Raw genomic sequence first — 26,996 nt, 5'->3', positions numbered from 1 at the left:
GTAGATTCCTCTGTCATAGTCGGACCATGCCACCACCACCCCCGTGCCTTGGTGAGCTCCAGTAATGATGCTCTAAATCCGTCAGTATCTCCCCTGGACTTTTCACTTAAGAGTTCATTGCTCGGCATAATCTAGCTGAGGGAAGAATCTCTTTAGCCTCCCACCAGGGCTACCTGACAAAAGAATTAGGGTGAGTGGAACCCCAAACCAGATTACACCTATAGAACAGGTCTGGTTTCTGCTACCCTCCTCTGCAGTCTATAATGGTGTCAATCCCTGGACTCAGCAGGTCGGTATTTCATGATGCCAGCGGCTCAGCATTCAGACGGAGAATAACCTTGGCATCCTTTTTCCTGCGGGCAATGCGGGCACAATATTGTGTGGTAATATTGGGGAATCTCCTGGCTTTTTTGAACGGTGGGTGCAGAAAGACAACATTTCACAGTCATCAACCAGAGATATTTTTTTTTTTTGAAGTATTGCATTTCAGACCAACGTGTCTTTCATGCTTTCTGCCAAATGCTTTTTGTAACCCCAATATTCAAGGGATATTTTACTGGAAGCATTAAAGACAAGTTGATATTAAGATGTAGTAGAAATACTAAATTCATTTAAATGGAAATTGTAACTTCATAAAAAGGAAAGGCAGACTTGATAAAGGCCAGAGTAGAAACATTTTTTTCCCTGCTTGGTAGCTATACCCTCCATTACATTTTTGCCTCTGATCTTACCCATGGATATGAGGATAAACGTCATCTCCACACTTCCTATCTCATATTGCTTGAACTGTGCTAGAAAATTGACTGAAATCCTAGAGATTAACCAACTGTAGAATTCTGAATGGGTCTTCTGTAATTATCTGAGTATATGAATATATGATTCGATTACCCCAAAAGAATGTAAATGAGAATTTGCATTGCTGTTTCTAAATAGGATTATGACAGGGACAACGATGATGAAATGATTTATTGTAAAGGAAGGGATAACAAAGAACAGAAAGACATCTGCATAGAATGTTCATGTTTTGATCACAAATGATTCACTTGTGGGGGAGAAGGAAAAGGTCAGTCAGGAAATTCTACACCCAAGATGTGGCAAATCCTTCAAACTCCAGATTAAGAAACTTTCATGTTTGTTGACCTGTTAAGAGGATAATGGATGAGTCCCACTTCATTTATTTGATCTGTCAAAAGAAAAATAGTAGATTGTCTTATTCGGGTCAGGATAAGTTAAGAATATACAGCATTTTCACCCCATGAACCCAGTGACTGAAAATCAGAAGTGAGACCTGGTTTTGTCATGTACAACCATGGAAGTTTAGAACTTGAATGGCAAATCTCTCCCAGCCACAATACATATGATAAGGTCACAATATCATCCTGCACAGCGACAGCATATAGGCTGTAATCCAGTTGCTTAATATAGTAAATAGTATTAAAGTAGGCCTATTGAAACACTAGGGCATTGGTGAGTCAACTGCTCTGAATGTTCCATAGATTCAAATGGACCTACTCTACTTGGAATATAGAATGCTGAAGTGCATTGCGGTATACACTGTATACATAACTGCCTTGCTAGTTCTCTGTCCCGTGCTATCATTTCTAGTTCTTAGCTCCACAAATAGTGCCAACAAGCCAATGCTGTCACCATTTCTGATAAATGATATGGTGTTGGTCCTTGAGAACCTCAGCAACCCAGTGCAATGGCCTTAACACGGCCCACTCTTCCTTGCATTGCAATGGAGAAGCAAATCACATGTTATTCTCTCCGTGCGGTTTCTCAGGTTCAATCCCTGGCCACTGCATGCTCCTCAAGTAGAAGGACAAGGCAAGGTTTCCATGTCTGGATCCCTTCAGAACGTCTCCCTGTTAAAGTAAAGGATACAGGACAAGAAGGGCTAGATCCTGACTAGTATTTAGCACCGTCATGTCCACATGCATTTGGTGCTCAAGTCCACAAAGATTGGTATTTCCTTCATTTATAAACATGCATAGACTTTTGTGGATTAAGTGCCACAGCCTGGAGTTTGAAAGCCCTTGGAATATTGGCTTCATTTGTAAAGGGGACGTGCCCAATGCTACAGTTTGCTTCTACCCTCTATGGATTTCCCTACTGCTCCTTTGAAAGGGGTAAGGCTCAGACAGTTGACTGTCACTGTCACAAAATTCCAATAGACCCTAGTGTTTGTGACAAAATATCAGCACATAGTGACTCAATCATCGTTATTTAAATCCTGACTGAATAATGGGTCCTGATCTCTTAGTAGAAGGATGAAAGGGAGGGGGGTAAAGCTCCCAAAGGAGCAAGCTGGAAGCCACCACAGAGATAGAGACCTCTCTTGTGTTCCCTTCAATGTGTCTGTGTTGGCAATGGGCCCCGAGGGAACAGCCTCCTTTGCCAGGAAGGCCCATGTGGTGAGATCCAGTGGATAACTTGAACAGAAATGAAACAGGCTTTATCCTGCTGCCATGCGGGCATGGTAGTGTGCAAAAAAACAGCAGGCCATTTTCTGGCTTTTTGAAACATGGATACAGAAGCACAGGATCCGACATTCGTAAACCGGAGACTTATTGAAGAATTTATTTATGTCATTCTCCTTTTTTCAGCTTCTGTTATTATTAGACGGCTGATTGCAAAAATGTTGATGACCGGGGGGTGAGGAATAAATATAACTAGAGAACCCAACCAGTCCCATTAATCTGTTCCCCTTATGGGATCTCACCAGGATTTCCATAGGATTGATCAAAGGTTTCTCCTAAATTGGCTCCATACAAGGGAGATCGGGGCACTGGGCATTCTGGGGAATAAAATCGAGGGCCTGCGGGTCAGATTACGGGATACCAATTGGTCTTTAATGCTTTTGTTTAAAAAATAGCCTCCTCTACTTTAGATCAGATAATATTTTACAAAGTGGATCAAAGACAAGTTGGTATAGAGAAGAAAGAGTGGAAATGGTAACTTCATTAAAATTGAAATAGTGCCTTTGCTAAAGCGAAGGCAGACTTGATAAGGGCCAGAGTAAAAGCATTTGTTCTGCTGCGTAGTTATACCCTCCCGTACATTTTCGCTTCTGACCTTGCCCATGGATATGATGATGTACCCTCACCTCCACACTTCCTATCTCATATTGCTTGAAACCTGCTAGAAGCTTGACTGAAATCCCAGAGATTCACCAACTCTACACTTCTAAATGGACATTCTGTAATTATTCGATTATATGATTAAGTTAATAGATTACTCTAAATGAATGTAAATGAGAATCTGTCATGCTGTTTCCAAATAGTAATACGACAGGGACACTGATGATTTCCTGATGATTAAATTGTTTATTTTAAAGCAGGGGTCTCAAACGTGCGGCCCGGGGGCCATTTGCGGCCCGCCGGATGATAGTTTGTGGCCCCCGACTTGCCTGCCCCCCCAACTGCCCACGTGGCCATTGCGGTCAAGAGTCAAAAAAAGCCTTGCCTCGCTTGCCTGCTCTTCCCCAAGACAGCGCCTCTTGCAGTCTCCATCCGGAACTTCAGCCTGCCAGCCAGCCTGCCTGCCTGTTCGCTGGCAAGCTGTGGTTCCGGATGGAGGGTGCAAGAGGTGCCGTCTTGGCGGAGAGCCGGCGAGTGAGGTGTGCTGATGGCCCTTTTCCCTGAGCGCCCAAGCCGCCGCCGAGCAATGCCTGAGAGCAGAGCTTGCTCCCAGCCTATCCTCAAGGAGTGCCTTCAAGCCGCCAACAGCAGCTGCCACTGTCACCGCCTCTTCCAGGCAAGTGGTACTCTGGCTCTTTTTCTCTCAACACCCCCAGCACACCAGCCCAGCCAGCAGCCGCCTCAGCACCCAGCAGTGCTTCCTCCTCCTTCTCCTCCTCCTCCTCCTCCTGCTTCAGCCGCCTCAGCTCTGGAGTCTGCCTGGGCTCGCCTGGCAAAGTTTGCTCTTCTGTCGTGGTGGGGGTAGCTGCTGCTGCTGAGTGTGCCTTTTTTGAGGGGGTTGCCGGACCTCCGTGTGTGTGTTTGTGTGCGTGCGCGCACGCACACCTGTGGGGGCCCCCCACCCGCTTCTGCTTAATTTCACAGGTACCGATGGGGGCTTTTCTCCTTTGGCAAGGCGATTCTGTGAGGTTGTTTTTTTAAAAAAATTATGATGTGCCCTAGGTGCTAGGCAGTCGCCGGCACTCCCTCCCTTCTCCGCTGCTGCTGCTGGTGGTGGTGGTGGTGGTAGTGAAGAAGGAGCCGGAGGGGCTCGTGGTCAGCGATGAGGGCTCTCACACCCCTCCTCCTCCTCGGAGCCCCAGCCAGGCTAAGGAAACTCCTGGGTGGCTTCCTCGGGCTCTTGCTCCGCTGGGCAGAAAATCTGATGCGGCCCGGCCTCACCCAGACTCTGCCTCCAGCGTCCCCCAGGTAAATTGAGTTTGAGACCCCTGTTTTAAAGGAAAGGACAACAAAGCACAGATGTGAAAAGATTTCTACATAGCATGTTTATGTTTTGTTTAGGAATGATTTGTTTTGGGGTAAAAGAAATAGGTAATTTAGTAAATTCTTGGCTCCAGAGATAACGTGTCCTTCAAACTCGAGATGAAGAGAGTTTCACATTTGTTGCATCTGTGAAAGAATACTGGACGAGGTTCCACCTCATTTTTTTTCGCTCTGTCAAAACAAAAAAGGTAGATTGTCTTGTTCATGTCAGGACAAACTGAGAAGGTGCAGTATTTTCACTCCATGAACTCAGTGGTTGAAAATCAGAAGTGAAAGTTTATAACTTGAATGGCAAATCCCTCTCAGCCACAATATGTTCGGCAAGATCACAACATCGTCCAGCACAGAGACAGTATGTGACATATTAGCTAAAATCCTGTTGCTTAGTGTAGTAAATTGCACTAGAGTAGGCCCATGGAATCAATGAAGATTTGGTGAGTCAATTTCTCTGCAAATTCCATTGATTCAATGGAATAGGACTCTTGACATGTTGACTGTTGACCCATTGGTTCAATGGGATACTACTGTTGACCTTAAAGCAATTGTTCTTGTCTTGATCTCTGGTGTGGCCCTTCCACCCAGCCTTGGAAAAAAGGAAGGTACCGTAGCCACAATCCTGCTGCTTGGTGTATTAAACTGCACTAAAGCGGACCCATTAAATCAAAGGGTAATTGGTGCGTCAACTGCTCTGAAAGTTCCATTGATTCAAATGGGCCTACTCAACTTGGAACACACTATGCTAAGGCTCATGGCAATTAGAGTCGGTCCATTTGAATTAATAGAACTTGACAGCAGTTGACTCACCAACTCCCTTTTGATCCAATGGCTCCACTTCAATGCAATTTAGTACACCAAGCAACAGGATTGTGGCTACAATATCTGTCATTTTATTTTTTATTTTTTTGCAAGGTTGAGTGAAATGACCATGCATAAGATCAAAGGAAATTACTTTAAGGTCAAGAGTCTTATCTCGGGATGAGAGGATCATGTCTGTAATATTTCAACTCTAATCTATATATTGACTAAACCAGTCTGAGAATAACTATTCTGTCTTCTGGCCTGGTCAGCAGCAGATTTGCCTGCTTTACTTAACTTGATCTCGTGGCTTATTGTGGGTCGCCACTAGATTATTTGTTTATATTATTTGTTCATGCCCAGAGGCAGACGTGTCAATTTCTTTCCTCTTGTTTAATGCACACTCCATAACTGGCAACTGGATGTGTGAACTCTCTCAGAAAGATGCTGCATGTTTTTTTCTTGACCTATCAAGAAATTGCAACCCTTCTGTCTGCTTCGTAAACCATTTGCTCTGTCAGGCTTTTTCATCACTAAGCTTCTCCATACGAAACACACCAGCCTCTTCAACAGATTTTCTGTTCCTCATGGGCATTGTTCGAGAAGATCAGAACAATCCAGCTGTATCTGTTTCCTTTGCAATTGTTTAGATAGAAGCAGTCTGATTTAGCAGCTGAATGCAAGTGACCAAGTAGAGAACAAAACCATGTGGGGGTCAGGGACTCCACCTGGTGTAAGGTTGCAAATCTAAATACTTTGTAGTCTCTGAGCTTTACGTGGAATTTTCTGTCTTTTCATTCCCTCTCTAAGGACGCCATGGCCATTGAAAGGTTCTCTGCGTCTTCTTGAGAAATCCTGCATGTAATTCCTTAGACCTTAGACAGAAAACTATGCCATTCTTTGCAGGATTGCTTACCAGCAGCAGAATTAATTTTACCTACTGTTCTGCAAACAAGCAATGGCCCAAATCCTGTAGCTTTAGTGAGTCAACCGCTCCATAAGTTCCATTGATTCAGATGGGCCTGCTCTAGTTGCAACTTACTTTAGTGGAGTAAGTTGTGACCAAAATAAGCTCATTGAACAAGGGAACTCGTAGAGGAACTGGCTCACCAGATCCCCATCAATTCAATGAACTACACTAATTGCAACTTTGTACACTAAACAAGAAGATTTTAGCCTGTATTTACCAATCAACCTATTGATCACAACTTCACTATCCCATACGATTCCTTATAGCTCTTCCCTGCTCCCAAATGCCTACAAGCCAATGCCAAGACCATTTCTGATAAATTACTTGGTGTTGGTGTTTGGAAACCTCCAAAACTCAGTAAAATGACCTTTACACACGACACTCTTTCTTGCCGAGTTATGGAGGAGAACACACGCTGGCTTCTCCATGCCATTTTTCAGTTTGAATTCCCATCCATTGCCTCACGTTACGGTAGCAGGACAAGGTAAGGCTCCCAGCCCTCCATCCCTTCAGAACTGCTTCCGATAGGCAAATCTGTTCTCTATCATCCTAGAGTATAGGATGTGTAATAATGGGCTCGAGTTACAGGAAGCCAGATTTTAGTTAAAAAGGAGGGAAATGTCCTAACTATTACAGACAATGGAATCAACTAGCTCAGGAAATGGCCAATGCTCCATCCCGGAGAGAGGTCGGCATTCGATCTGTGGTATATACTTTGAATTTGATTCCTGCATTGATCAGGGAGTTTTGGACTCAATGGCCTTATAAGCCCTTTTGAATTCCATTATTCTGTGATCCCATGGGATTTGAAACACATTCACGTACTGCAAAATGTAGTTGGAGGAGAGAAGTTGAAAGAAATTAAAAGCAAAGACTGCAAATGAATGGGTTTGGAGGACTGGTGCGTGACCAAAGAATATGATGGCCTCTATATTTGCTGAAAGGGAGACCTATAAAGAAATGTGGAATGCACTTTGATAAGGAACACAGCCAACTCACTATTTGCAGCAGAAAAAGGTAAAGCTGCACTTTCCAACGGTCGCCGTCCCGCGAGGGCACATGAAACGGTAGCATTTGCCTCTAGTCCTTCTGCATCCATCGAAGCCACTGCGAAACTGAATGTCTGCTGTGTGCGGAATAACAGTTACCATTAGCTCAGTGAAGAGGTACATAAAAGTCTCTGAGACAATTTTTAAACACATGTCAAAGAACTAGGGTTTCCTCTTTCTGAAATAAGCAGATATAATGCAGGTGTTCGCTTCAATGGTCACCGTTAGATAAGATACTCCCTCGTTTCTTTTCTCGTGAATCTAAAGCTACAAAGTCTTCTTTTCAACATGAGTCCTTCCTAAACATCATGCTTGCTTTCCTCTCTCCCGCCTCCCGCACTGAATCGTCCATCAAACAAACAAAAAAATGCAGGAGACAAAAAGGACCACTTGTTTCAGAGAAACTCCCTGTGGGATTCCCTACTGCTATATAAGATCCCACCACTTGGGAACTGCCGGATAGCTCAGCGACGTAGGCATCTGGCTGCAGAGCCAGAGGTTGGGAGTTTGATTCCCCCACTGTGCCTCCCTGACAGGGGCTGGACTTGATGATCCCTTCCAGCTCTGCAGTTAAGTTGATTTTGGTGATTATGATACACTGAAAACTGATAATTAACAGTGGCCCCCAACCTTTTTTATGCCACGGACTGGTTTAGCAAGTTGCAAGGGTGGTGCGTGCATGTATGTGTGTATGCATGCAGGAATATGCCTGTGCTTGTGGGGGGCTGGTGGGGGAGTGCTGCATGGGGGCCATCTGTGCGTGCGTGTGTGTGTGTCCATGCACGAGGGTCATGCATGCATTTGTGGGTGCATGCAGGGGCATGCATGTGTCTGTGCATGAGGAGAACACATGTGTGTACGTGTATGCATGGGGGGACATGCATGCTTGGGGGAGTGCGTGTGCATTTGTGCATGCGCAGGGGATGGGAGATCTATCTCTGCAGCCCAGTCCTGCCAAGGCCACAGACTGGTACCGGTCCACAACCCGGAGGTTGGGGACCCCTGTTGCAAAAGACAAATCAATCCATTGCTTAGTCCAATTAGGACATTGTAAAGGTAAGATGGCCAATTGTTTGGGAGATGACCATTAAAGATCAGGCCTCTCCAATTCCAATAAGCAATGCTAGAAGGGGTTACTTATGAAACGGGAGACACTGATCTGCAGTTGCCAAGATGTCTCGAAGATGAGTCTTGGTTTGTTTTAGAGCCTATCGCAAATATCAGCATTTCATTGCCATGGCGAAGTAGGCAGTATCGAGGAGCATGTGAAGAGTGTGCATTTTTTCCACTGAGGTACAATGCCTCTGAGAGGATGAGCGATGTAACAATGGGGGTGATCATCACTGAAGTCAATATTAATTGGTTTCAATGGAAGTATGAAGCATGGAGTCCCTCTTCGCCACTGAAATTCTCCTGAATTCTCTTTGGCTGTATTGAACTGTCAATATTAAGAGAGATCTTTGATCTACATTTCGATCCCTTCCAAGCATGTGAACTGCATGCAGACCTAAACTGCGCAGCTCCTATTAAAGCTGGAATAAATCCTGGCCTCCATGAAAGTGAAAAAGTGTTTAAAATATTCCACTTACCTCGGTCCTCTGCAGCATCGTCATCAGCACCAAGATCATCTGGGGGTTGGTCCTGGAACTCATCTAAACCCTCCCAGGGGTCTCCTTGTTGCTCTTGCTCCGGTTCGGCATCCTCAGCCTGGACACTGAAAAGGAAGGCGACTGCAAAGAGAAGATAGAGGAACCTCATGGCTGGAAGGTTGGATTCGGTCACTGCAGCGTCACAAAGCTTGATTCCTCAGAGGGATGCTTCCAAGGATGGAGCTGGCGCAAATTTATACAAGATGAAGAACTGGAGGGGAGCCAAGATAACTCCAGACGGCTCACGTTCTATTCACTTCGACTCACCAACCTTGATCAGGACACAAGATAAGCTTAGGTGTAGGGTTTGAGGATATTTTACTCTTCCAAATCAAGTCCTCTTTGATGTTGCCTCCAGCTTCCTTGTTCTTTCATCCTTGCTGGAGCCCTCTATTTACATTGCTTCTATTGGTACAAAAGTGTTGAATTCCCCACTGAACATCTGACACATCCAAACACAGTCTGCTGTTCACTATTTAGTCAGAATCTTTCTGGCCATTAATGGAAACCAATGTAGCAAACTTTTGGACTTTCTAGCTTTTGGTGTTCACTGTACATAAATATAAACTTATTCTTTTATCCAGTGCTTCAAAATCTTGCAGTTGGTTACATATGATTAACTATCACGTTCGCTTATACATTTATAAGCTTTTCATCTTGCAGTGAATTGAACAGTGAACCTTTGGTCTGCCAGGGAATCGCTCCAACTGAGTCCCATAAAGTAGTAGCCTTATGTTGTTGCTGTTGTTTAGTCGTTAAGTCGTGTCCGACTCTTCATGACCCCATGGACCAGAGCACGCCAGGCCCTCCTGTCTTCCACTGCCTCCTGGAGTTTGGTCAAATTCATATTGGTACCTTCGGTGACACTGTCCAACCATCTCGTCCTCTGTTGTCTCCTTCTCCTCTTGCCCTCACTCTTTCCCAACATCAGGGGCTTAGCCTTATACCTTGACCAAAAAGGTCAAGTTTGGGCATTGATTGGAGTCAGGCTGGAGCACAATTCCTCGTAGGTCATGTGATTACCAAGAAATGGATCACACTGGACTGCTCCACAAGCAGTTCAAAAGGTCAGCTAAAGATCATGGAAATTCCTTAGTCTGGTGCTTCATCTGTAATCCTTCTGCTTTGGGTGACCCTTCTAGGAGTCTAGCCTCCCGACAACACTGCTCTCAGCTTCTGGGACACACTCAAGCCACAACTCCAGAATAAGATGTGAATCCAGGAGGATATGGATCATAAATCCAAATGAAAAGACTGTAGAGAAATTAGAGAAAGTCTGAGAATAAGAAGGAAACCTATTAAGGAACTAGAAAATATAAAACCAACATTAAAAATATAACAATAGCAAATCGAATCAAGCCTAGGAGCCAAAATGTCTAAGCGTAGGCTATTGTCCTTTGGGAACCTCATGAGAGGAGAAAACTCATGAGAAAAGGCAACAGTGTTAGAAAGAGCTGAAGGTGTCAAGCCAGGGGGAAGGCCAAAAATGAAGTAGACTGACTCCCTCAAAGAAGCCATGGCCTTCAGTTTGCAGGGGCAGAAGCAAGTGGACAGCATAGAACCACAACAATAGGATGTGTCAGCCATTGGACAGGAAGATGAACAGTAGAACAGATGTTGAGCAAGTGAGTTATTACAAGTATTAGGATAAACAGAAAGACTGTAATTATGAGGAAAGCAAACAGACAGGGCAAGATCAAAGAAAGCACACTCCTTTGGATTAAAGCTGCCTCGTATACTGTATTAGGTCTTATCTTCCATCCTTATGGAAGAGCTGATTGAAATATGTCCCCTGTCATTCAAAGATATTGAAATATAGCCCTTGGGGATGATGACCGCTTAATGGCTAGTCTTCCTGGCCAACCTCTTTCCATAGAGGTTGGGCTTTCCCAAGATACTGTACTGTGATGGCTGAGGAAAATGCCATCCGCTCCCATTTCCTAAGCCAACGGTAGAGAAAAGCAGATAAGAAGTGACTGAGTACGGTGCAGAGAATAAAGAAGAGCATGGCTCATGAAAAATCTCCTATTGGTGGCCAAGCTAGTGGGTTTGAACTGCCCCCAGTGTGTTTGGTTGGGGAGGGGGACACTCCGGATCATGGCAAAGAGAGAGAGAGAGAGAGAGAGGGACCAAACCTCCCATTCCTACAAACTGTGTCCCAATCTGGGCCATCGCTCACACAAACTTTGTTTAGTTAAAGAACAAATTAAACAAAAAATCTCCAGATTCTGAGTATGTCAAAGTAATGGGTTTAATGCATCATGGAGAACTGATGCCTGAAGTTGCTTATTTTCAGTTATGGACCTGTTGATCCTTTAAAGGTTCCACAGAAGGGAGCATGAAGTAGCTCACACACACTTTGCTTAATTAACATACAAATGACATTAAAGACCCCCATCAACTGAGTATATCAAGGTAATGTCTTTAAAGTGGATAGAGAATGGTGCTTCTCCAGCTACCAGTGAACTGCACCTCCCGTTTCTCTCTCTTGTGGATGTGGTATTTGCCCAGAGAAGCAGACAGCACCTGCATCATCTTTCTCACCATCAGAATCGTGCAATACCATAAAACTCCCAGTGAAGGCAGGAGGAGGAGAAAGAGGATGTAGAAGAAGAAAGAAAGGGCACCTTCCTTCCCATCATCATATTCCTACTTTGCCACTTCTTAGCTGGACATGTGGTGCTGGAAAAAATTCTTGAGAGTCCCCTGGACTGCCAGGAGATCAAACCTATCTATTCTGAAGGAAATCGAACTTGAGTGCTCACTGGAAGGACAGGTCCTGAAACTGAGGCTCCAAGACTTTGGCCATCTCAGGAGAAAAGAAGACTCCTTGGAAAAGACCCTGATGTTGGGAAAGTGTGATGGCAAGAGGAGAAGGGGACGACAGAGGACGAGATGGCTGGATAGGGTCACTGAAGCTACCAACATGAATTTGACCAAACTCCGGGAGGGAGTGGAAGACAGGAGGGCCTGGCGTGCTCTGGTCCATGGGTTCACGAAGAGTCAAACACGACTTAATGACTAAACAACAAAAGCTGGACATATGAACAATCCTGACAGCCAAAGTTCCCCAGCGTGAAGTCACTATGATAGACACATCATATGTATCTATATCCTTAAATGATGATGATGATGTTTTGCACATGCACACTACCTCAGGCTATACTCAAGTCTCCTAGCAAGCAACATCCTGAAGGATAATCAGATAAAAATGGGGTAGGTTTCGTTCTTTGCTCATGCATATATCCATTTGTTTTGCAGTCACTGCTTTACATTTATTTTCCTGAATGCTTCCCAAATCAAATTTTGCAGTATGTGAATGAATTTCATAGATCAATGAATCGTGGAGTTGGAAGGGGCCTATAAAGCGATCGAGTCCAACGCCCTTCTCAATGCAGAAATGCAAACCAAAGTATATCTGACAGATGGTTGTCTAATGTAACATTCTTAACTGGGCACAGCACACAAGATAAGGCCTAACTGATACCTAATCCAACCAACTGAGTCATGTCAGGATTAGATCCTCTGGTGGGTATACTCTGTGAGGTGCCTGTACACTCTGGGCCCAAACCCCTATGAATCCATAAGCTGTGATTTGTGTTCTGCTGCAGTGGTCCCCAACCTTGGGCCTCCAGATGTTCTTGGACTACAACTCCCAGAAGCCTTCACCACCACCTCTGCTGGCCAGGATTTCTGGGAGTTGAAGTCCAAGAACATCTGGAGGCCCAAGTTTGGGGACCACTGTTCTGCTGGATGCCAGGAAGTCCACAACTCTCAGCATGAAAACTGCCTCGCCCATTGGGTCCATTGGGGACAAGGAAGGCCACCCTCCCTTCTAGCACTGATCTCCCACATCATCCTTTTCTAATGTGGTTTTTTTTTCCCCCTTGAGCTCATTGGTTACATTTCTGTACTGCTCTAACTGTTAGGGAGTTTTTCTTGATATTCGGCTGAAACTGGCTTCCTTTAACTTGAGCCCATTGTTGTGTGTCCCTGCACTCTGGGATGATCAAGGACAGATCCTGCCCCTCCTCTGTACGACAGCTTCTCAAGTATTAGAAAAATGTTATCATATCACCCCTCTATTTTCTTTTCTCAAGTCTAAACATGCCCAGTTCTTTCAGCCTTTCCTCATAAGGTTTGGTTTCCAGCCCCCTAATCATCCTTGTTGTCCTCCTCAGGACTTGTTCCAACTTGTCAGCATTGTTCTTGGCGTGTGGTATCCAGAACTGGACACAGTACTCAAGATGAGGCCGAATCAGTGCCAAATAGAGGGAACCTAGTACCTCACGAGATTAGGAGATTATACGTCTGTTAATGCAGCCTGAAACGGCATTTGTCTCTCTTGCAGCCACACCACACTGTTGTCTGATCTTCAGCTTGAGATCGTTGATTCCATGATCTTTCTCTCTCCCTTATTTTGTAACTGTGCGTTCCGTTTCTTTTTCCTAGATTCTGTACTTCGCCCTTACCCTTGGACATATCCCAATATGTCAACAGCCCCATCCACGTGGCGGGTCATATGCTGGACCTGTTTTTCCACAGGATGGTGGGAGATTGTCCTGAGAGTGACTGATCTTGTGTAGATTCCTCTGTCATAGTCGGACCATGCCACTCACCCACCCCCCGTGCCTTGGTGAGCTCCAGTAATGATGCTCTAAATCCGTCAGTATCTCCCCTGGACTTTTCACTTAAGAGTTCATTGCTCGGCATAATCTAGCCGAGGGAAGAATCTCTTTAGCCTCCCACCAGGGTTACCTGACAAAAGAATTAGGGTGAGTGGAACCCCAAACCAGATTACACCTATAGAACAGGTCTGGTTTCTGCTACCCTCCTCTGCAGTCTGTAATGGTGTCAATCCCTGGACTCAGCAGGTCGGTATTTCATGATGCCAGCGGCTCAGCATTCAGACGGAGAATAACCTTGGCATCCTTTTTCCTGCGGGCAATGCGGGCACAATATTGTGTGGTAATATTGGGGAATCTCCTGGCTTTTTTGAACGGTGGGTGCAGAAAGACAACATTTCAGAGTCATCAACCAGAGATTTTTTTTTGAAGAATTGCATTTCAGACCAACGTGTCTTTCATGCTTTCTGCCAAATGCTTTTTGTAACCCCAATATTCAAGGAATATTTTACTGGAAGCATTAAAGACAAGTTGATATTAAGATGTAGTAGAAATACTAAATTCATTTAAATGGAAATTGTAACTTCATAAAAAGGAAAGGCAGACTTGATAAGGGCCAGAGTAGAAACATTTTTTTCCCTGCTTGGTAGCTATACCCTCCATTACATTTTTGCCTCTGATCTTACCCATGGATATGAGGATAAACATCATCTCCACACTTCCTATCTCATATTGCTTGAACCGTGCTAGTAAATTGACTGAAATCCTAGAGATTAACCAACTGTAGAATTCTGAATGGGTCTTCTGTAATTATCTGAGTATATGAATAAATGATTCGATTACCCCAAAAGAATGTAAATGAGAATTTGCATTGCTGTTTCTAAGTAGGATTATGACACGGACAACGATGATGAAATGATTTATTGTAAAGGAAGGGATAACAAAGAACAGAAAGACATCTGCTTAGAATGTTCATGTTTTGATCACAAATGATTCACTTGTGGGGGGGGGGGGGGAAAGGAACCGGTCGATCAGGAAATTCTACACCCAAGACATGGCAAATCCTTCAAACTCCAGATTAAGAAACTTTCATGTTTGTTGACCTGTTAAAAGAGGATAATGGAGGAGTCCCACTTCATTTATTTGATCTGTCAAAAGAAAAATAGTAGATTGTCTTATTCGGGTCAGGATAGGCTAAGAATATACGGCATTTTCACCCCATGAACCCAGTGACTGAAAATCAGAAGTGAGACCTGGTTTTGTCATGTACAACCATGGAAGTTTAGAACTTGAATGGCAAATCTCTCCCAGCCACAATACATATGATAAGGTCACAATATCATCCTGCACAGCGACAGCATATAGGCTGTAATCCAGTTGCTTAATATAGTAAATAGTATTAAAGTAGGCCTATTGAAACACTAGGGCATTGGTGAGTCAACTGCTCTGAATGTTCCATAGATTCAAATGGACCTACTCTACTTGGAATATAGAATGCTGAAGTGCATTGCGGTATACACTGTATACATAACTGCCTTGCTAGTTTTCTGTCCCCTGCTATCATTTCTAGTTCTTAGCTCCACAAATAGTGCCAACAAGCCAATGCTGTCACCATTTCTGATAAATGATATGGTGTTGGTCCTTGAGAACCTCAGCAACCCAATGCAATGGCCTTAACACAGCCCACTCTTCCCAGCATTGCAATGGAGAAGCAAATCACATGTTATTCTCTCCATGTGGTTTCTCAGGTTCAATCCCTGGCCACTGCATGCTCCTCAAGTAGAAGGACAAGGCAAGGTTTCCATGTCTGGATCCCTTCAGAACGTCTCCCCGTTAAAGGAAAGGATACAGGACAAGAAGGGCTAGATCTTGACTAGTATTTGGCACCATCATGTCCACATGCATTTGGTGCTCAAGTCCACAAAGATTGGCATTTCCTTTGTTTATAAACATGCATAGACTTTTGTGGATTAAGTGCCACAGCCTGGAGTTTGAAAGCCCTTGGAACATTGGCTTCATTTGTAAAGGGGACATGCCCAATGCTACAGTTTTCTTCTACCCTCTATGGATTTCCCTACTGCTCCTTTGAAAGGGGTAAGGCTCGGACAGTTGACTGTCACTGTCACAAAATTTCAGACCACACTCGGCTCAGATACTCTTTCCTGACAACCTTGGACCTTTAAATCATAGATTTGTGGCTTTTGTATATGGAAGACACTTGGAGTGTCTGGAAGTTGTCTGATGGTGGCATTGAATATTTTCATGATGAAACTGCACTCTTCAAATACTTGGAGAATTGTCATACAGAGGAGAAGGAGGATCTGTTCTTAATCACTCTGGAGCACAAGACTCATGATCATAGGCTCAAGCAACAGAAAGCCAGATTTTACCTGAATATCAGGAAAAACTTCCTGGCTGTTAGAGCAGTATGACAACAGAACCCATGAAACTGGGAGACAGTGAGCCCTCAAACACCGGAGGCATTCAAGGGAAAACTGGACAATTGTTGGCAAGATCTGATTTAATTTGGATTCCTCTACTGAGCAAATCGGAGTCCATGTACTTTTTGGACCCATCCATCTCCATTATTCTGTGATTCGATGACCTTTGAAATACATTTGCATGCTACAAAATTTGATCTGAGAAGAGTTTTGAAAAAATTAAAAGCAGAGACAGCAAAATGAATGGGTTGGGAGGGTTGGTACATGACTAAAGAACAAGATGCATCCCATTTGGGCTGTCAGAGACACCTGCTAATAAGAAGAATTCACTTTTGTGAGGAGCACAGAAAACTCACCGGCTGCAGCAACGGAATAAGAAGTTGCACTTTCCAATCCTTCTGGTCCCTCCGCGGCAAAAGGCTATCTGGCATGTGCCATTCTTCGCACTGCATTCATCAAAGCCAGGACCACGTAGAAAGCTTCCTGTGTGTGAGTGACAGATACCGTTAGCACAGCAAAAACATACATGAAAGGCTACGAAACAGCAGCAAAATTTAAAAAAAAAAACATTTCAAAGACTAGGATGCCCTCTTTCTGAATTAAGTAGACATAGATTTATCCTCAGTGGTCAAAATTAGGTAATTCTCATTTGGTTGTTGTGAATTTTTCGGGCTCTTTGGCCGTGTTCTGAAGGTTGTTCTTCCTAACGTTTCGCCAGTCTCTGTGGCCGGCATCTTCAGAGGACAGGAGTAGCACTCTGTGCTCTGGTGCAGTTTGCTTGGGAGTGGAGTATTTATGGCTGTGGGATCAGCTTTTGTCCTTTTCAGGAGATGGGTGATTATGGTGATCAGTGTGTTTTTGTTGTAGGTGGATTGTTGTGATAAGGAGGAGAGATTATCTGTCACTGTGATTGATGGGTGTTGTTAGCTGGATCCTGGCCGTGAAAGCCTTTGTGAATACATTAAGTCTCATTTCTTTTCTCATGGACCTTCTTGCAGACCTAGGGCTATAATTCTTCTTTCCAACATGTACAACAGAGTCTGGCTTAAACATCACACTTGTTTTCCTCTCTCCCACACTTGTTTCAATGGAACCCCGTATGGGATTCCCTGCCACTATATACAGTATGGTATCAAAAACCAACTAAAAACATGGTTATTCAGACAGGCCTTCCCCCCAGTCACCTAAGTTCTTTTCCCCCTTTTTTCTGGTTCTTAATGTTGCCATCTTGGATAATATTAATTATCATAATTGCATCATGTTATTTATTTTTCTACATTGTTTTAATGTGTTTTAATTTTTGTAAGCCGCCCCGAGTAGACGTTGTCTAGAGGGGCGGGGTAGAAATTGAATAAATAAATAAAATAAATAAAATATCAGCATTAAACTGGGAAAAAAACGATCATCAAATGTTGTGAAAGATGGCTGGATCAATGGCTTCAAACACATTAAGAAGTTGTCTAGGTAGGATGAGCCAATTGGTTAAGATGGCCATTAAGGAGCTACAAGAAGAGCTATGTTAGACACAGACCTATGTATAATTAATTATAATAGTTAATTAAATAGTATCCTTTAGCTGGCTGTATGAGCAGCAGGATTTATTAATGGTAAACTGACTGTTTTAGTATTGGGTATTATTATAATATTCAGTATTATTTTAATGGTTTTTAATATGGGTCTAATGCCGCTCAGAGACCATTGGTAATGGTGCAGCATGAAAAAAAAATCTTGTAAATAAATAAATAAATAAATCTGTAACAGTATGCACAGGTTTGCAGCTGTCAAAATATTTTGATGGTGACTCTTTGTATGTTCTAGAGCCTATCACAAATATCAGGATTTCGTTGGCATGGCAAAGTAGGCAGTATCGTGGAGCATGTGAAGAGTGTGCATTTTTTTCCAGTGAGGCACAATGCCTCTGAGAGGATGAGCGATGTAACAATGGGGGTGATCATCACTGAAGTCAATATTAATTGGTTTCAATGGAAGTATGAAGCATGGAGTCCCTCTTCGCCACTGAAATACTCCTGAATTCTCTTTGGCTGTATTGAACTGTCAATATTAAGAGAGATCTTTGATCTACATTTCGATCCCTTCCAAGCAGGTGAACTGCATACAGACCTAAACTGTGCAGCTCCTATTAAAGCTGAAATAAATCCTGGCCTCCATGAAAGTGAAAAAGTGTTTAAAATATTCCACTTACCTCGGTCCTCTGCAGCATCGTCATCAGCACCAAGATCATCTGGGGGTTGGTCCTGGAAGTCATCTAAACCCTCCCAGGGGTCTCCTTGTTGCTCTTGCTCCAGTTCGGCATCCTCAGCCTGGACACTGAAAAGGAAGGCAACAGCAAAGAGAAGATAGAGGAACCTCATGGTTGGAAGGTTGGATTCAGTCACTGCAGCGTCGCAAAGCTTGATTCCTCAGAAGTATGCTTTCAAGGACGGAGCTGGTGCAAATTTATACAAGATGAAGAACTGGAGGGGAGCCAAGATAACGCCAGGTGGCTCACGTTCTATTCACTTCGACTCACCAACCTTGATGAGGATGCAGGATATGCTTGAATCTAAGATTTGAGAATATTTTACACTTTCCAAACTAAGTCCTCTTTGATGTTACCCCCCAACTTCCTTGTGCTTTCATTACTGCCAGAGACCTCTATTTACCTTGCTTCTATTGCTATGGACCCGGTATGTTGGGCTGGTGAATTCCCCACTGAACAGCTGACATGTCCAAACACAGTCTACTGTTTCCTGTTTAGTCAGAAGCTATGGACCATTGGTGGAAACCAATGCAGGAAATATTCGGACTTTCAAGCCACTCCCGATGTTTTGGCATCCACTGTAGACTTGTTTCTTTTATCCAGTGCTTCAAAATCTTGCAGTTGGTTTGTTGTTGTTGTTGTTTAGTCGTTTAGTCATGGCCGACTCTTTGTGACCCCTTGGACCAGAGCACGCCAGGCCCTCCTGTCTTCCACTGCCTCTCAGAGTTTGGTCAAATTCATGTCGGTCGCTTTGATGACACTGTGCAGTTGGTTATATATGATTAAGTATCATGCGTGCTTATACATTTATAAGCTTTTAGTCTTGAATAAAATCTCAGGGAGCCCAGCAGCAGAGCAGGAAAGCAGTAATTGATGTTGTCTTCTACCTACAACAGAGGAATCCTGCAATGAACATGGAGATGCAATCCTCACCCAGAAAACTAATCATTTTAGCCAACATTCCCATTCAGAGACCCTAATGCAATGATCATTCATTTCCTTTCGCTCTCCACCTTGCTTCCTGAGGGCTCTGGCAATTTCGAGTCATCCCTCTTGCTTTCTGGTGGTTTTTCTTGCTGCAGTTACTGAAGTGAGGAGTAGGATCTCATCCCAAAACTAGGTACACAAAGCTAATCTCCCCAGGATTTGCATTCAACACCTCTCTACATCTTACAGCAAAGCTGTCTTACGGAGGAGTGGCATGATGTGTTCTCGATCATCCCAGAGTGCAGGACATGCAACAATGGGCTCAAGTTAACGGAAGCCAGATTTTGATTGAATATGAGGGAAAAAACTTCCTGAGTCTTGGAGCAATGGAACCGATTCCCTCAAGAGGCAGTGAGTGGTCTAACACTGGAGGCATTCAAGAGAAACTTAGACAACCATCTGGCAGATAGCCTTTGATTTGTATTCCTGCATTGAGCAGGGGGTTGGACTTGATGGCCTTAGAGACCCCTTCCAACTTCACTTTTCTATGATTCTACTGGACATTAAAAGCTCCACCTTGGATTAGGTCAGACATCAGAGATGGTCATGGCTGGTCTGCAGTTGTTCCATGAATTCCTAGCAAAAATGAGAGAGGCAGAACGTACTTTTAGTCTAGACTAGGAGATCTCAAGATTGCTGAGCAATCTTGAAGAAGAGCTTGAGTGTGTGTCTTTTAGAGTTGCCTCAACTCTAACGTAGTGGCGCTGCAGGTTAAACCACAGAAGCCTCTGGACTGCAAGGTCAGAAGACCAAGCAGTCATAAGATCGAATCCACGCAACGGAGGGAGCTCCCGTTGCTTGTCCCAGCTCCTGCCAAGCTAGCAGTTTGAAAGCATGTAAAAATGCGAGTAGATAAAGAGGTACCACCTCGGTGGGAAGGTAAACGGTGTTCCATGTCTAGCCACGCTGGCCACGGAAACTATCTTCGGACAAACGCTGGCTCTATGGCTTAGAAATGGAGAGGAGCGCCACGCCCTAGAGTCGGACACGACTGAGCTAAATGTCAAGGGGAACCTTTACCTTTACCAACCAAAATGACTGTGATGATGGCCAGCCACCAGTAGGAGATGAAAAAGAAGAGGAGGAAGAAGTTCTGTCTATCCCAGGGCGTTGAGCAGCTGGTGAGCAAGAGAGTTATTACAAAAAAAATAGGATAAATAGAAAGACTGTAATTAGGATGACAGTAAATAGGCAGGGTGACATCAAAGAAAGCATGCTCCTTTGGAGTAAAGCAATCTTATATATTACATAGGGTCATATCTTCTATCTTCATGGAGGACCTTTTTTCAAATATGGCCCCGGTCATTCAAAGTTATTGAAATCTTGTTACCTAGTTTAGATGGGGAAGTTTCTGGCGAAACACCAAGAAAAGGGAGACCAGGGTGGTGATAAACAGCCAAAAGATCCACACTAGTAGCTATGCTCTAAAGATGACCCAGAGCCCCTAACAGAGACAAAGACTGATTCTTCTACCTTAGCTTATTATGCTAAAGAGCTCGAGGGGTGTCTTGAATGAGTGTTGGGTGAGGCCTGGAGAGCAGTTTTTGAGCTGACCGATGAAGAATGGATGCTTTTGAATTGTGGTGCTGGAGGAGACTCTTGAGACTGCAAGGAGAACAAACCTATCCATTCTGAAGGAAATCAACCCTGAGTGCTCACTGGAAGGACAGATCCTGAAGCTGAGGCTCCAGTACTTTGGCCATCTCATGAGAAGAAAAGACTCCTTGGAAAAGACCTTGATGTTGGGAAAGTGTGATGGCAAGAGGAGAAGGGGACGACCGAGGATGAGATGGCTGGACAGTGTCTGCGAAGCAACCAACATGAACCTGACACAACTCCGGGAGGCAGTGGAAGACAGGAGGGCCTGGCGTGCTCTGGTCCATGGGGTCACGAAGAGTCGGACATGACTAAACAACTAAACAACATCAAAAGGACAATACTGGCCATCCTTTATAAGGACATGGTATTGTCCAGGCCCTACCGAAGACCCCTTTTCAAGGTTACAAGGGTTAAATAACACAGTAGACAAAACTGAGGTACCCCATAAGGTTTGGAACATGAATTGCCCAGCATCACTTTCTGAGTCCTTTCCTTGAGGTTCTTATCCACCCATGGGGCTGAGTCCTTAACACAAGTATAACAAGCGAGTGCTGATTTGGAGATACTTACCAGCCTTCTGGACTAGGCACAGTCTGGTGCTGCCAGGAGCAAAACCTGGAAGGAGCCCCATGGGTTTGCTCAGACAGACCCATTTTGGTCAGAGACGCCTTGGGTTGCCTGAAGCTCTAAGTAAATCATCATGTGCTAGGGTTGTGCTGAGAACAAGCCTTGGGTAAAACTGTAAGACATTTAGGAATAGAGATGGGCACAAAACAGGAGAATAGTGGTTCGTGATGGTTTCTTGCTGGTTGCCACCACTATGAATCCCTGGGGACCAAAAGTGTGTTTGTCTTAAATTCACTGGGAAAAAAAATACATAAGTGCAAAAGTGTTATGTGTGTGACAGTGTGTGTGTGGGTTCCAGAAAGACCAGCACCCCAAACCTGAGAAGAAGGTGGAAAAATCACAAGGGAAGATGGGATGGCGTTGTTATTGTTTAGTCGTTTAGTTGTGTCCAACTCTTCGTGACCCCATGGACCAGAGCATGCCAAAGCCCTCCTGTCTTCCACTGCCCCCAGGAGTTGGGTCAAATTCATGTTTGTCACTTCGATGACACTGTCCAACCATCTCGTCCTCGGTCGTCCCCTTCTCCTCTTGCCTTTACACTTTCCCAGCATCAGGGTCCTTTCTGGGGAGACTTCTCTTCTCACAAGATGGCCAAAGGATTGGAGCCTCAGCTTCAGGATCTGTCCTTCCACTGAGGACTCAGGGTTGATTTCCTTCAAAATGGATAGGTTTGTTCTCCTTGCAGTCCAGGGGACTCTCAAGAGCCTCCTCCAGCACCACAATTCAAAGGCATCAAATCTTCGGCAGTCAGCCTTCTTTATGGTCCAGCTCTCACTTCCATACATTGCTACTGGAAAAACCATAGCTTTGACGATGCGGACCTTTGTTGGCAAGGTGAACTCTCTGCTTTTTAAGATGCTCTCTAGGTTTGTCATTGCCTTCCTCCCAAGAAGCAGGTGTCTTTTAATTTCGGGGCTGCTGGCATGATGAGCCTGATATAAATCTGCAAAGAACTGCAAGAGTTCATGTTTCTATATCAGTAAGGAACTGCAGACGTGGAAAACATTCTAAATGTGGACTTCTTTGTGCAGATAGAGAAAAGGAAGAAGGTTGTTGTGGGTTTTTCAGGCTCTTTGGCCGTGTTCTGAAGGTTGTTCTTCCTGACGTTTCTCCAGTCTCTGTGGCCGGCATCTTCAGAGGACTGGAGTAGGAACTCTGTTCATGCTCTGAGCACCTGGAGTTCCTGCTCCAGTCCTCTGAAGATGCTGGCCATGGAGACTGGCGAAACATTGGGAAGAACAACCTTCAGAACACGACCAAAGAGCCCGAAAAACCCACAACAGCCATCAGATCCCAGCCGTTAAAGCCTTGGAGAATACAAAAGGAAGAAAGCTGACTTTAATCAGTTCTCCAGACAAGAAAGAGGAAACAGCCTAGATGGAGCCAGGTTTGTGGCAGATGGAACAAGCTATACACATGAAAGGAAGCATTCCTGCATGGCAACAGATTGTATCTGCCCAGGAAACCAGAGTCTGACCCCCTGCTTGCCCAAAAAGGGAGTTCTATGCCTATAAGAAGGATGATGCCTATAAGGTCCAGATTCTACTCTGCTCATAGTACAGAAGCATCCATTGTAATGTCCAGTGCTTATTTTCAGATGTACTTCATGATAGTGGTTTGTCAGTGTGAGCCTGACCCCAGGCCCCTTGCTGGGGAAAGTGTGCTTCCTACCTCCTCAAAAGCAGACGCCCTCTTTCCCACCTGCAACCCACATGTAGAGTGGTGTGAAGCCCTAGAGGCATCCTGGCTAAGTCTGAAGGCTTGGGAATTTAAGGAGAACTAGGAGGAGAGTACGTGGGGCGTGGTGGCGCTGCAGGTTAAACTGCAGAAGCTTCTGTGCTGCAAGGTCAGGAGAGCAGCAGCTGTAAGATCGAATCCACGCGACGGAGGGAGCTCCTGTCGCTTGTCCCGGCTCCTGCCAACCTAGCTGTTCGAAAGCACGTAAAAATGCGAGTCGATAAATAGGTACCACCTCGGTGGGAAGATCACACAGTTCCGTGTCTAGTCACGTTGGCCACATGACCATGGAAACTGTCTTCGGATAAAATGCTGGCTCTATGGCTTGGAAACGGGGATGAGCACCGCCCCCTAGAGTCGGACACGACTGGACAAATTGTCAAGGGGAACCTTTACCTTTACCTAGGAGGAGAGTAAGGCCTGGGAAGATGCGCAGGATTGGGAAGCCCCGGCAGCGCAGGAGGAGCCACTGCCCCCCCCCCCCAAAAAAAACCTCTCTACAGAAGGTTCGGAGAAGTTCTGCTTTAAGGATCTTGATGCAGGTTGGTGGGAGGGATGGCTCAAGGCTGGAGGGATGAAACCAGGAACCAGGAAGAGAAGCGCTGGGCAAGGCATTGCCGAGGCTGCTACCCACAAAGACACCCAGATGGCACTGTCCTAACCCACGAGGATGGCCAGGAGTCAACCCTCCCCTCCACGCCCTCCTCCTGCAAATCTGCACAAATTAAGGTGGACCTGAGAAGAAGGGGAAGACATGGAGGCAGTGGGAGATTTTATTTTCCTGGGCTCCATGATCACTGCAGAGAGTGACAGCAGCCACAAAATTAAAAGACGCCTGCTTCTTGGGAGGAAAGTGATGACAAATTTTGACAGCATCTTAAAAAGCAGAGACATCACCTTGCCGACAAAGGTCCAAATAGTCAAAGCTATGGTTTTTCCTGTTGTGATGTATGGAAGTGAGAGCTGGACCATAAAGAAAGCAGACTGCCGAAGAATTGATGCCTTTGAATTGTGGTGCTGGAGGAGACTCTGGGGAGTCCTCTGGACTGCCAGGAGAGCAAACCTATCCATTCTGAAGGAAATCAACCCTGAGTGCTCACTGGAAGGACAGATCCTGAAGCTGAGGCTCCAATACTTTGGCCACCTCATGAGAAGACTCCTTGGAAAAGACCCTGATGTTGGGAAAGTGTGAAGGCAAGAGGAGAAGAGGACGACAGAGGATGAGATGGATGGACAGTGTCATCGAAGCGACCAACATGAATTGGACCCAACTTCGGGAGGCAGTGGAAGACAGGAGGGCCTGGCGTGCTCTGGTCCATGGGGTCACAAAGGGTCGGACACGACTAAACGACTAAACGAATGAACAAATGAGATGCACAACCCACAAGGGATTCCAGCAGCCTAATTATGGAGCAATTTGTTTGTTAACTGCCCAAAGTGGCTATATTTGTGTTTAACAATTTATAAAAACCTCTGCAGTGAAGCTCCATCAGCTGCATCCACGGCAGCCGGTCAAGGCGTAATCACTATCCGTGAACCACGAATTTTTGCAAGCTTTCTGATGAAATGGCCTGTATTGCGATTTGTGCAATTTGGACATTTTGGGTCTGGTCAAATGGCCCCAACAACAGTTAGGGATTCCAAACTCACGGGGAATCTTTAGCTGACCCTGGAAGTTTGATAGAGATTGGATTTGGGATATCTGAGTTATAGCCTCCCAAAAAGTAGGTCACCCAAGGAAAGTGCTCTTGAGCAACTGGCTTGGGGGAAACGAGTGATTCATGAGAGGGCACTTGAGACCAGGAGTTCCTTATCATGAGGTGGACTGGAGAGGGAAGAGAAAGGGGGAGGATGAATGGACTTGCTAGCTAAGTGTCCTTGTCTCATACCGGCTGCTGCAAAAGTGAAACCACCATCTGAGCTGCCCAGGGTGGGGCTCCTGCAATCAGCTACTACCTATCAGAGAACAGCCCTGGAGCTCCCTGGATGGCTGCCTGCCCTGACAATCAATCCTATGCAATGTTTTCTCTAGGCCCACTGCAGCACTGCCTAGGGAATTGAATGAGTGGTGCCAGGCTGTCTGGCCAGGGACGACGCACCTGAAAGTGAAGTGCATGAATTGCCAGATTAGGCATCCTTCAGTCTCAAGAGACGATGGTAACGTGCTCTGAATAGAGAACTTGGAACAGGGTCTAGTGTGGCTGAGAAGACCAATTCGAGAGTGACCATCGCTTCCACACTGAAGACAAATCCAGTCTATCCCCTGTCCAGCTCCCTAGTTTTCCTGCTTTTGTGACTTCCTCTTTGCCTCGGCCTGCTGGACAAGGGTCTCTTCAAATTGGAAGAGGCTGTGATGTACTGCCTGCCTCCAGGCTGAATGCTCAGATGTCAAGGTTTCCCATTTGTTGAGTTCCATTCCTAAGGCCTTCAGATCCAGCCTGCAGATCTCCTTGGATTGCAGCTGTGGTCTCCCTCTGGGGCGCTTTCCCTGCACTCATTCTCCATACAGGAGATATCGTTTGGGATCCGATCCTTAGCCATTCTCACGATGCCAATAATATTTCACCATTTTGTTTCATTCTGGGCAGGCGTGTTTCTCCAAAGTGCCCCAAAGTAAAACCTGAAATGGCTCTATTTGTGCAGGAAGAGTTGCTTCATGGTCCATTTTGTGTCCATCCCTAATGGACACAAAGGTAGTGAAGCAGTTCCAACTGGGAGGGGGGAGGATGTGATCCCTGGGACCAGCCCCGTTTAGCAAACTGGCTGCCTCTGAAGATCCAGATTCTTTCTAGTCTCCACACATGGCACAGCTCCATGGAAAACTTCATCGTAGTGCATGTTAAATGAAATGTCTGCTTCTCTTGGGCATGTGTGGTATAAGTTGTTCCTTTTCTGGTTACTCATTAGAACAATCACCCTCCTTCTCTTCAAGCAAGCTTTCACCCTCCCCTGAACTTAGTTTCTGATTCCTCCATGTCAGGCATGTGTACATCCATGCCTGTTTTTCATGCGCGTACATTCTGATAGCTCACATTTGACAATCGCTGGCTAGGGACTGTGCATGGGCAATACGGTACTGTATTGCACTGCATTGCATTGTAATTTTTTATATTCATGTCTCCCATAATGCCTTTGCACTGAAGACCCTTCTGTTTTTCACACTTCAAGCTAAAATGTGACTGAACTATGCAGACAGATGGTGGCAGGAAAAGAAGACGCCATGGGCTGCCCTTCCAGTCCTCTTCTACCTCCTCTTCCTCTTCCTCTGTGTGTGCTTGTGTATGACTTTGTATCAATGTCACCTTCGCCCTAAGGGTACCTGTCCACTTCTGGCTCTGTCCACCTGAATTGTGACTTCTACCCCACCAACCGCAATGATCACCAGCCGCCAACGGTGGATTAAGCCCTTCCTCCCTGCCAGCCTGACCCCCAGCTGGCTTAAAATGTCAAGAAAGGTGAATTAGGCATAGCTCTGTTAATATTTTACTTGGCAATAAAAGTTATGGCCTGTTGCATTCCCACCAGCAAGTTCTAATCATGACTGTTGTAGGTTTTCCTGAGTTTCATATCCTTTAGCCTTGAAGTTATGTAAGGGGTTTTTCTTTTGAAACATGATGTTGTAGGAGAGTTTTGCTGATTGCCTATGGTTTATTTTTTACACACACACACACACATTATTCTTTCTAATTTTCCCCTCTGGATTCTCCTGGATCAATTCTCCTGCACGTTCCCCATAACCTTCAGGAAACCTGTTCCTTGGAATAGGTAGCTCTATATCTTTCTTTGCCAATCTT

General features: G+C 45.0%; 1 protein-coding gene and 1 long non-coding RNA gene across 3 annotated transcripts; both read right to left on the bottom strand.

Moving 5' to 3' along the window:
* Positions 1 to 948: 948 nt before the first annotated feature.
* LOC144584827 (uncharacterized) lies at positions 949 to 18,836 on the bottom strand. Of its 2 annotated transcripts, none has more exons than XM_078381936.1 (3): positions 18,196 to 18,836; positions 16,349 to 16,475; positions 949 to 1,183 (listed from the first exon to the last, which is right to left on the bottom strand). In XM_078381936.1, the coding sequence occupies exons 1-3, from the start codon at positions 18,362 to 18,364 to the stop codon at positions 1,171 to 1,173; spliced, it is 309 nt and encodes a 102-aa protein (XP_078238062.1). In that variant the 5' UTR covers positions 18,365 to 18,836; the 3' UTR covers positions 949 to 1,170. The 2 variants fall into 2 exon arrangements, with proteins under 2 accessions (XP_078238062.1, XP_078238060.1); XM_078381934.1 differs by lacking the exon at positions 949 to 1,183 and adding an exon at positions 14,455 to 14,699 and having other exon boundaries at positions 18,196 to 18,814.
* On the bottom strand, positions 7,227 to 9,790 carry LOC144584832 (uncharacterized). The gene is made up of 2 exons (XR_013539304.1): positions 8,867 to 9,790; positions 7,227 to 7,354 (listed from the first exon to the last, which is right to left on the bottom strand). It is a non-coding gene; the product is annotated as an uncharacterized LOC144584832 (long non-coding RNA).
* Positions 18,837 to 26,996: the final 8,160 nt, after the last annotated feature.

Source organism: Pogona vitticeps, chromosome 1 (assembly GCF_051106095.1).
Source record: "Pogona vitticeps strain Pit_001003342236 chromosome 1, PviZW2.1, whole genome shotgun sequence".
Taxonomy (NCBI): domain Eukaryota; kingdom Metazoa; phylum Chordata; class Lepidosauria; order Squamata; family Agamidae; genus Pogona; species Pogona vitticeps.
Note: the sequence above shows the minus strand (reverse complement) of the source record. Positions and strands in the feature narration are given on the sequence as shown.

What these genes read in the sequence shown, in the direction of transcription:
- LOC144584827 (XM_078381936.1), bottom strand. Translation starts at nt 18,364, where the DNA reads ATGAGGTTCCTCTATCTTCTCTTTGCTGTTGCCTTCCTTTTCAGTGTC. An exon ending in CGATGCTGCAGAGGACCGAG is followed by an intron (nt 16,476 to 18,195) that starts GTAAGTGGAATA and finishes ACTCACACACAG; the next exon opens with GAAGCTTTCTACGTGGTCCT.